Here is a 10721-nt window from a genome sequence, read left to right as displayed (position 1 = left end):
CCATCCCTTTAGAATGGTCTTTATTTGAAGCAAATCGGCATAATAGTTATTGAGTAATGATTTTTTAAAGTTAAAGTATTTTAAATTCATTTAAATTAGAAAAAAATATTTAGTTCTAAGTGTGTGGACTTTTTGAAATTTCTTTTAGTGCATTTGATTTGTCTCACTGAGACGAACAAAATGATATAAAATTTGTCAAGTTGTCACGACATGACTTTTTTTTTGTCGCCTTGTGTTATTTCATCAATCATTGTCATTTTTGACAAACGCTACAAATTTAATATAAACTGATCAAAATGTGGACTTATTTCATGATGAGAAGACTGATATGATTTTAGCTTKTGGAGAATGTGTCAAGAATGCATCTCCTGCTGCCTGTGTGATGCCCAATGATATCCCGAAAGAAAGAGCACTTTTTGACATATCAAGTTAGTTTTTGAGCAAATTGGGTTCCTGTTAAGTTATCAAAGCGAAAGATACCACTGGATAAAGCTTGAATGGGTGCCTTCCGCTAATAATACCCATTTTTGTGTTGGTATTTCAATTACTTCTSTTTTTCATTATTTTAATGTCAAAACTGACGCATTGTAAGTGTGCTCGCTATGATTTCATATTTATTARAAATAGTCTTTAAAATCTACCGGACCTATGAAAATGCAATGTTGGTTGCATTGAGAATTTGGTCAGGCTCATTATTCCTCGTGAATCACCCTGTATATTTTCTTTAAACTGAACGAAACATTCCTAGTTCAAATAAAAAAAGTGCCTTTAACCCTACCTTTGACTTATTACTTGTTTATTAAATCAAGCGTGAATCGGAAACTTACCGCTGAAGAACGATATTTAATCATTTTTCTATTAAAATCAGCGGAACTAATTTAAAAATAAAATATGTGCAAAGCAGCCTCCGCGTTCAACCAATCCATATTCGCAGTTCCGAATAAATCCTTCGTTTGCCTCTCGTTTTTTTTTCTAATTAATTTTTGCACCATCGTAGCTTAGTCAAATGCAGAGTTTCGTGCAATAAATAAAGGAAAAAAGCTGTTACGGAATAAAGCAAGCTTTCGTGAAGTAACAAATCTACTTTGCGAAGGTGTTGTCAAAGTTAAGGTGGAGAGATTAGCCTTAACAAGCCGTACGTGATCCTGAATCTAGGAACTTGAAAGCGCTTTCCTACTTTTATATTGTATTGCACCTACATACTCGTAGTCTTCCAAAATAATTTACTCTCTAGAAAACCGCTCTTTTATTTGTGATGCGAAATTCAATAAACAGAAAGGAAATTGTTCTTTTTTAGAAAATAGGTACTTTTTGTAACTAAAAAAAATGTGGTACATGTCCTTCGCTAAATATAGAATAAAACCATTTTTTTCTAAAATAGATTGAAAGTAAATGGCATTGACAAAATTCTCGTAAGCATTATAGTAATGATGTGTAGTATATTTATTTTATTTATTTAGTTTATGCTAGATAGATATAAAAGACCCAAAATCACTGAAAGAAAAAAAAAACAGCCTCAACTAGGTACTTGATTCATTAGAGTAGGTATTTTGAAATTTTACTTGAAAACTTTTTCTGGTCTAAACGAATCGACTAAATATCACTTAATAATCAAAAACAAGTCAGTAATTTTTCAAAATATTTTCTAAATCATTGCATCTGTCTTTTCAAATACATTTCTTTTTAGAACAGCCTTCCAAGTAGCCCCCACTGACCCAGTTGTCTCAAACGGATTAACTAAAGATAGTCACCGAAGACGCCCTTTTTGACGTGTATTTGTAATTAGTGGCTGACAACTTCCTTTCCTTCTCCTTTTTGGATTTTCGTTGGACCAAACCCTCCATGCTCGAATGATTGTAGTCACTTCGACCCAATTTTCTGGCCACTTTACGAAAGGGTATAAAACCTTGTGTACTCTCACAATTTTGACCTCTTTCTAAATAAGATAATTGATTGTAATGTTGATTACCACGAACGTGAGTCATAAGTAAAAGATTTGACAACATCTAAAATATTAATAATCATTAACTGTGCTCTAGACGGGAGAAGAACTGTACTTGGTAAAATGTCAAATACAAGAATAAAACGTCCAAGATTTGCTCTTATCATTAAGATATAGGCTTTTCTTTTTAGAAAAAAGAAATCTATTGTATCAATAGTATCATTGTTTCAGATATTACATTAGGATTCTTAAAATGTCAAATATTCAAACTGTAGACAAAGGGAAGAAGAGGATGTAACTTTATAATGATTTCCAAAAAGTAAAAATCAAAAGAAAAAAAATGTAAAAGAGTTAAACTAGATGTTAAACATTTACTACTATGTCGTGAAATAAAAGGAATTCGCTCTTCATGTGACGTCGCTGATGACCTAAAAACCATTCTGACATCTAACTGGCCAGCTCTAAAGAAACTACTCCAAAGAACCAAATATTACGACGAAATCTAAATATCTTACTTGATTGTATTGTATATAATAGTAATAACATAATGTAATTATATTTTTTACGTTAGACGCTAATAACCCTTGCGGTTGAAGCGATTTCTTTAATAAAAAAAAGAACGAATGGATTAAGAGAATATTTGGTACTATTGGCAATATACCCCCAAATTCCGTGATTTGTGGAAAACGCTTTGAAATAACGAGCTATTATCAAAACAAAAATGTAACCAAATTTTATTCCATTGTTCTATCCTTGCTGTTGAATTATAAAAGAATTACTCGTTTTCAGATAATCTTTACCACTTCCATTAATACAGAACGTAAGCCGTTAGAAACGACAATCTCTAGACTTATTTGACAAAAATTACTTAATTTCAAGATTTTAATCAACAAAGCGATTTAAAAGTAGGTGAGACTCATGATTTTGATTTAAAAAAATTTCTAGATGCAATAAGTTCGGAAGAAAAATTTGTCTTACTAGATAAAATTCAAAATTTAGAAAAAAAGTTACAGGAAGCAAATGTAAGATTTCAAAAGTTGAATAAGCTATACCAAAAAAAACTTAAAAAAAAGAAAATGCAGGAAAAAGTTGACAATTACAGTAAAGGTCAACATTGTGTAGTGGAAATTGAGTCAGATTCAAAGGACTTAGAACCAAGGGCTCTGTTTTTACTTGAGCAAATTTATAATTATTCCCTAAAAAAAACGCAAAATGGTCTGAGGTTACAGTASGTTATTGTATTGCCTGYAGGTACACTTCTSCAAAAGATTATGAATTGGCAAYAAGTCAGTTTTTAAAAGCTCCATCCAAAACAACTTTGAACAAATATATGGAAAATTCTCAAGGGGTTTTCTCAAAGCAAAAAAGTGATAGAGAATAATAAAGAACTAATTAATAGAGAATAAAATTAATCCTTGTGTTTTTTATTTGAAGTATTGAAGAAATAATAATTTTCTTGTAAAATTGTAAAGATTAAAAATAACTATGTAACCTAAATGTAAATATGTATTTATTTTTTTTAATAAATTAAATTAAATTTGCTTATAAAATGTTATAATTAATAATAAATGTTTTTGGTCTAGTTCGTAGAAAAAATTACAATCAATAAAAAAATTATTATACAACCCATAAAACACAAAAGTAAATTTATCAAGTTTTCAAACCAAAGTATACATTCCATTGGAGCGCGGACTTGTCGCTCCCTCAACGGCCATTTTTTTGACATTGCGTAGACTTATTATTACTATCAATCAACGCAGACGACGGACCAAAGTATTTTGTCCGCAATAGTATGCAGGTRTGCCAACTTAAGATTACAAAAATACTGGAAATTTGGTTTCTATTATTTTTTATACGATCTTTATCATTATTATTATTATTACTTTTAATCATAAAACTGTATATTACGTTTTTAATACGTCCATAATCCATTTTTTTGTTTAAAATAGTWCGATATTCATTTGCTGCTAAAAATTTAAATGAAATCATTAAAAGTTGTTATCATAAAAATCATGCTTATATTGTCCATAAGACTTTTATTTTATGTCAATAGTAAGTCATAATTTTTTAAAGTGTAACATCTGTATGCAATTATTTCTACTTTAGTTAGATACAAAGATCCCAGATATAAATGAAAGAAAAAAAACTAGTACCAGTAGTCGAAACCTTTGACACATAAATTCTTTTATACAGAAAGTATTCAGTTAACATCAAATAACAATTAGGACAACAAGAGTTTTATAGACAGTTTAAAAATCGAGGTACATTTAAATTCTAGCAACCGTTGGGGAGCTAGAACGAGACTTTTAGAAATTATATAACTATACAGGGTGCGCCAGAACTCGCGCCCCAGAGACAATTTTCAAGTAAGGTAAGATACCAGGAACATGAAAAAAATGTTTAAAAAATTCTATCTGTCAAAAAATTTTGACATTTATTTTTTGACATTTGACATTTTTTTATATCTATTTAATGATACTGATGATCTTGTATATGTTTTTTTACAATTATTTAGTAAAGGGACAAAAATTTTGCCAGTAAAAGCCACAAATAACATTGAACAGAGTTACAATTTAGAATACAGCTTCCTGGTTTCCTCTTTTAATAGCCTATAGCAAAAAAACTTGGAAAATTATTTTTTCAACAGAAATAAATAGAGTCGAAGTGCAAAACTTTAAACCCTCATAACTTTTAAAGTTTTATAGATAAAATTTTTTTAACATTTTTTTCATCTTCCTGGTATCTTACCTTATATGGAATTTTTCTCTGGGGCGCGAGTTCTGGCGCACTCTGTATAATAAGTCTTTAAAGTTTTTTCCAATACTAATATTAAATATGAAATTTTACTAAATTTTGAAATTATTGTAAAGAAAGAAAAAAAAGTGTCAAGATAAGAGTATTTTATCGCCAACCATCAATAAACCCATGCATTACCATAGCAATTTTCGGAAGTAAACAAACACTTTATTGTACTGTACAAATCAAACATTTTACCTGCCGCAAATATTGCAAAGACCATTTTAAGTAAAGTTCAAACTGACAACACAGTTGTTATCAATGATAATTCTTCTAATTCTTCTAAAGATTTGCAAATTGTTAACATAGATTCTAATCCTCAAACATTTTCAAATGAAAAGCCTTCGAGTTCAGAAATTAATTTCAATAATCCGCCAGGGTGCACGTTCACGTTTAATATAACTAATAATAAGTAGATTTATTTTGTATTTGCTGTTATTTTTATATCTGTGTAAACTGCCATACTAAAACGTGATATCACTGGTAACTTATAATTTTTTTCTCCATTTTTTAGGAATCTTTACGGTTGGCGATAAAATTTTGTGTGCAACACGTCAGTAAAGTGATATTATCGAACTCGCCTGTTACTTGTCTTGCTCGCTCTGCTCATAATCTCAGACTCGTTCGATAAAGTATCACTTTACTGACTTGGTATATAAATAACTATTATGTACTAGACGTTGTGATTGATGATGTACTTTATAGTAGAGCGTATATTAAAGGCAACATAAGAAGTAAAATATGTCTATATTTACCACCAACCAAAAATGTAAAATTTTATATTAGAAATACAGGGTAGGTATTTCACGAGTGATAATGAGCTTGACGGAATTGAAAATACAACCCACAATACATTTGCAAAGTTAACTTGGWTATTTTAGATATCGCTTTGTTTGAAAAARCGATAATGAATCCACGATAGTTTTGCTTCCAATAATTTTATTTGTCACAACTAATATTAAATTTAGCAAAAAGTRAAAATGCATTCGAACGATGAGAAAACAGATCTGATTCTCATTTATGGCGAATTMGGCAAAAATGCTTCTARCGTTGAACCTTTCTAAAGACAATATTTCCTGAATAGAAAAGCTCCAAAAAGGTTTGAATCACTAAAGTGTTTTCCAATGGTAGATAGACAAATAACCTTAAAAATTGTGTTTCCTGTCTTGTCAGTTTCTTTGTGTGAGTCACGCGACAACTATGTTGTATTTATTTTAAAGCCTATGCAAATGTATTGCTGGCTGCTGTTCAAATTTGGTCAGGCTCATTATCATTCGTGAAATACCCTYTATAGTGATACAGAAAATTTTGCAAAAAATTACTAATCAGTCATCAACTCATCAATTAATAAAACTTGTGTTTAAAAATTGATTTTTTAGTTATTAATCCTTAATTCTAATAAATTTTAAATCAATATAAAAAACACACTTCAGTAATATAATGATGTATATTAATTCTTAAAAATTGTTACAAAATATCTAATCATACTGAAAAATAAACAATTGGCTGGCTCTTCCATTTTTAGGAGTCCCTAGCACCTCATTTCCAGCCGAGATATTTTCACCACTTATAGTTAGCGCCATTGAATCTCGGGAAGTAACAATTGTATTATCAGAATTAATGAACCATTTACCACTCCACTTATTGTTTTCATTTAAAGCATATTTCGGTATTGTAATTACTTGATTAATTTTTTTTCGACCTTTATAATCCATATATGCAATTTTACTGTAACAAAATAGAAATTTATATWGAGCGATTTTAATACATTTTCACTTTACCCAGAAGCTTTGTTAATGACATAAAATGTACCAGGAGATGCACTTTCTGCTTTCCACAACTGCGCTGGATAACCGTTAAAGTATTCAACTGTAACCACATCGTCATAAGCGGCTAACACAAGACCGCTTTTTGGGTTTCTTAAGAATGCGTACTTGTTGGACTACACCAGATAAGTTGTTAACAAAGTGCTAATTTTATCCAATATTTAGTAAAAAATAATAATTTTAATACTTATTAGTATTCGTCTTCTAAATTGTCCCCCCATTGCATTTTCTTAGATACAATAAAATTGGTTCCCAGAGAAGGCATATCGTATGATCAAATAAATTTGGAGTCGAAGCTAAAAGGCTTTGCTTAATTTACAAACATTTACAAATTTTCATGGTGACCAACTGTCTAATAAAAAATAATTTGGTTTGTAAATTACAACTTTTTAGAAGTTTTGAATTACATATTTGCGAAGAAGTCACAACTTGTGGTTTTTCTGTCTTTCAAAAAACCTTTCAGTACTTAGTAGAATTAATTATTTTGTGTTTGACAAATTTATTTGATCTTGCCATAGATCTAAATAGCAATAGAAATCTTATACATATAGGCTGCGCCCGAACTCGCGCCCCAGAGAGAGATGCCATATAAGGTAAGATACCAGGAATAWGGAAAAAATGTTAAAAAAAAGTTTATCTATAAAAATTTCGAACTTATGGGAGTTTAAATTTTGCACTTTGACTCTACTTATTTCTGTTGGAAAAATAATTTTTCAAGTTTTTTTGCTGGCTATTAGAAGAGGAAACAAAGAAGCTGTATCCTAAATTGTTCAATGATTTTTGTGGCTTTTATTGGCAAAATTTTTGTACCTTTACTAAATAATTGTAAAAAAAAACATATACAAGATTATCAGTATCATCAAATAGACACAAAAAAATGTCAAATGTCAAAAAATAGATGTCTAATTTTTTTCCATATTCCTGATATCTTATCTTACTTGAAATTTTTCTCTGGGCCCGAGTTCTGGCGCACCCTGTATTTATACAAAATTCTTTCTATCAAGCTTGCGTAGAAATTTAGAACGTATGTATACGAAAGATAAAACGTCTTAATGACAATTCAGAATTGTATTTTAATTTTTATAAAGTAATTTTTTGACATCTAGTTAACATATGCGACATACGTCTTCAACTACCTAATGCGCCCACTTGACACAAGGTCTTTTTGATTGCTCTGTTTAAAAACTCTAAATAGCAATAAAATCTCCTACAGTCACAATTTAAATATTTTGTATATACACTTGTTTTCAAAACTTTCGCGTACACCTATTTTTCGGTGTATTATATCCGGATTGTAATTAATCAGCTCTGACATTTATGTTTGAAAAGTCAAAATGCCTCGACTGATAGAAAAAGAAAAAGTTTTCATCCTTCCCAAATTAGACGATGGGTGCACTATAAGGGTTGCTACTTACTCATTATGGGCCAGATAAAACCACTCTTCTACGAGAAAAGAAAGAGGTGAGAAGAACAACACTGGACCCTCACTAAAAGGCCGTCTTCGGGAATACTCAAAATTTCAAACGTGGAGAAAGAGCCTTTTTGGATAATTTAAGGGAAAACTGTTTCAATACGACTAGACAAAACCTTTTTTAATGTTTGTATTTATATTTTTGTTTTGTTTTAATTAATAAATTTCTGTTACATTCAAACACTAATTGCTGCCGAATTATTTGTTTTGTAAAGATTTTTGSTTTATATCTGCAATTATTATGTATAAACTAACATAATAAAACAGGAATTTGGGTCCAGGATGAGGGATCGATCACATTTTTTTTAAATGCTGTCAATGTCATATTTAACCTAATTTCAATATTACCCATTCACTCAGCTAAAATTTTGCAAAATTTTTGTTACTTGATTTTGAATGTGTACGCGAAAGTTTTGAAAGCAAGTGTACTTAAACATCGCTTTATTTTGTATTGGCCAAATTATGTGAAAGCAGCAAATTAGAAGCCTAAGAACCTAAATGGAGTGTTAGCGCACTGCTGTCGACTTCCTTTACAAYCTCTAATTATTTTTTTTTAATTCGAATGAGAAGTCGTTTCAAGTCGGCCGTCCGGACTAATTATCCGAAATACCGGAAGAAATTTGGGTCTCTAACGTATACAAACGATCTTGTTATAAACTCGATAAAACGACATGTCTTTTAATACCTCACACTTTCAGTTCTACCAAATTTACATGAAAAAAATTAAATGATATATATATTTTTTTTTGTATTTTACGTGTTTCAATAACTAACATTTAAGTAAGTAGTTCATGCTGTCTTCTCGTATTTTCTATTTCATTAACTCTATGTCACACCACCTAAGAAATTTCTTTATCTACGATTATTAAATAGTATGWTTTTTATGTAACTATAGGTACATTATACTACTTATTAAGCCACTAGTGTCTTATATCATAAATCAAAAATCTTTCATTATTGTGCGGATATTCTGTGCAGATTGCCAACATACGAATGCTCGTCATGGCCTACTGTTCGAACACAATTTGCCATTTTTATTATTCAAATTAAAACGTCAACTTCCAAACCTTGACTTTGTCAATTCCAAAAAAACGAAAATATTTTATAGTCGTAGATAAAGCATCGTATTCTACTCGCATATAATGGCTATTTATTTATGTGATTAAAAAACTTATCTTCGTAAATAGTAAGAGTAGCCATCACTATATTCTCGTTGAATGATATACTATTATTATTTTGAATTTTTGGAAATTACCCTTTAAAATTAGAAATAATTCTTACCTTCTTATCAAACGAGCCTAAACCCCTCTGTTGTTAAAAAATAACGTCTTAAGTTTGTTTTAATTTTACACTCGTATACATACCCATTCGTCATCCTATAAGAAAAGAAATCATTAAAAGTAGATTTTATTTTCTGCAATAATACAGTGACTGTTCTCAAATTGCTGCTTGTAAAAGTAGAAAATTGTAGAAAATTGTGAAAAATTACCCTTTAAAATTAGAAATAATTCTTACCTTCTTATTAAACGAGCCTGAACCTCTCTGTTATTAAAAAGCAATGTCTTAAATTGGTTTTAATTTTACACTCGTATACATACCCATTTGTTATCCTATAAGAAAAGAAATCATTAAAAGTAGATTATTATTATTTTCTGCAATAATAGAGCGTCTGCTGTCAGWTTGCTGCTTGTAAGAGTAGAAAAACAAATCATAATCTGATATTTGTGTATTAATTTAGAATAAATTATAATTCACTTCTTCTAAAAGTGCTAAAAGTGAAACGTTTTCATTGTGAAGCAATAAATTATTCAATGGCTTTCGGTCCATGACGATATAACTTTCTTTATATATCAGTTTAGATATTTGTACAATTCTTGAATTTGTTCTTGTTTCAGTTTTTTGAAAGTGTGTAATACGTACCAAATTTAATGCCAAATATGTATAAGCAACAATTTAATAGTAATCATGCTTTACTTACATTGTGTTCGTCATCTTCGCAATCCTGGACATGAAACAGATTTAAATAATTGTTTACTTTGCTGTTTTGTCTTACCTCATCAGAATCATCAGTTACTCTAACAGCTATTGTGTAAATACCAAGTAAAATAAATAATAGAACGGAAAGATTGGAGTTCATTTTTTGATAGAAGTAAAACTTGTAACTGAATTTTTATTTATAAACTCGTATTTATTAATTATAGACATAAATTTGAAGATTATGATTTTTATTATAACAGTTTTAACGTTTAAACCTAAGAAATAAATTTTTATAATATCATTAAGAAAATAATATGTATTGTTTTAAGATTATAAACACATGAAATTTTATTGTTAACTTACATTGATAAGACGAAATGGAATTGTAGGTCCATTTTAAATTGCAAACTTTTTAGTCAAATTTTAAGAAAAATAGTAGTAATTTATGGTACAAGTGCAAACAAAACAAAAAAATTTTGTCAACAAAAAACACAAATTATTTAGTGCAGAAAAAACGAAAATGTAAGCAAAAGAAGGAGAAGCAGAAACTATGAGTGTGCCCGATAAAATCAGAAAAGTTGAAATTGCTAAATTGCTTTCTCAAAGTTAATACCGAGTAAATTAAAGGAAATCTACAAAAAAATGGCACAAAAGACCGAGTTCGAATACAGTAGGAGAAGGATAACATTGAGTCCATTTGTGAAAAAAT

General features: G+C 29.5%; 1 protein-coding gene across 1 annotated transcript; it reads right to left on the bottom strand.

Moving 5' to 3' along the window:
- Positions 1–6169: 6169 nt before the first annotated feature.
- Positions 6170–10184, bottom strand: LOC123003826. Its single transcript, XM_044396840.1, has 8 exons — positions 10089–10184; positions 10014–10037; positions 9634–9645; positions 9551–9577; positions 9400–9411; positions 9317–9343; positions 6520–6680; positions 6170–6466 (listed from the first exon to the last, which is right to left on the bottom strand). The coding sequence occupies exons 1-8, from the start codon at positions 10170–10172 to the stop codon at positions 6217–6219; spliced, it is 597 nt and encodes a 198-aa protein (XP_044252775.1). The 5' UTR covers positions 10173–10184; the 3' UTR covers positions 6170–6216.
- Between the last annotated feature and the right edge of the window lie 537 nt (positions 10185–10721).

Source organism: Tribolium madens, unplaced genomic scaffold (genome assembly GCF_015345945.1).
Source record: "Tribolium madens isolate multiple individuals breed KSU strain unplaced genomic scaffold, Tmad_KSU_1.1 Scaffold_1;HRSCAF=32;Tcas5.2_LG8, whole genome shotgun sequence".
NCBI lineage: Eukaryota > Metazoa > Arthropoda > Insecta > Coleoptera > Tenebrionidae > Tribolium > Tribolium madens.
This window is presented reverse-complemented; position numbering and strand designations above follow the sequence as displayed.

What these genes read in the sequence shown, in the direction of transcription:
- LOC123003826 (XM_044396840.1), bottom strand. Translation starts at nt 10,172, where the DNA reads ATGAACTCCAATCTTTCCGTTCTATTATTTATTTTACTTGGTATTTAC. An exon ending in TAGGCTCGTTTGATAAGAAG is followed by an intron (nt 6,681 to 9,316) that starts GTAAGAATTATT and finishes TATCTGGTGTAG; the next exon opens with TCCAACAAGTACGCATTCTT. An exon ending in GTCATTAACAAAGCTTCTGG is followed by an intron (nt 6,467 to 6,519) that starts GTAAAGTGAAAA and finishes ATTTTGTTACAG; the next exon opens with TAAAATTGCATATATGGATT.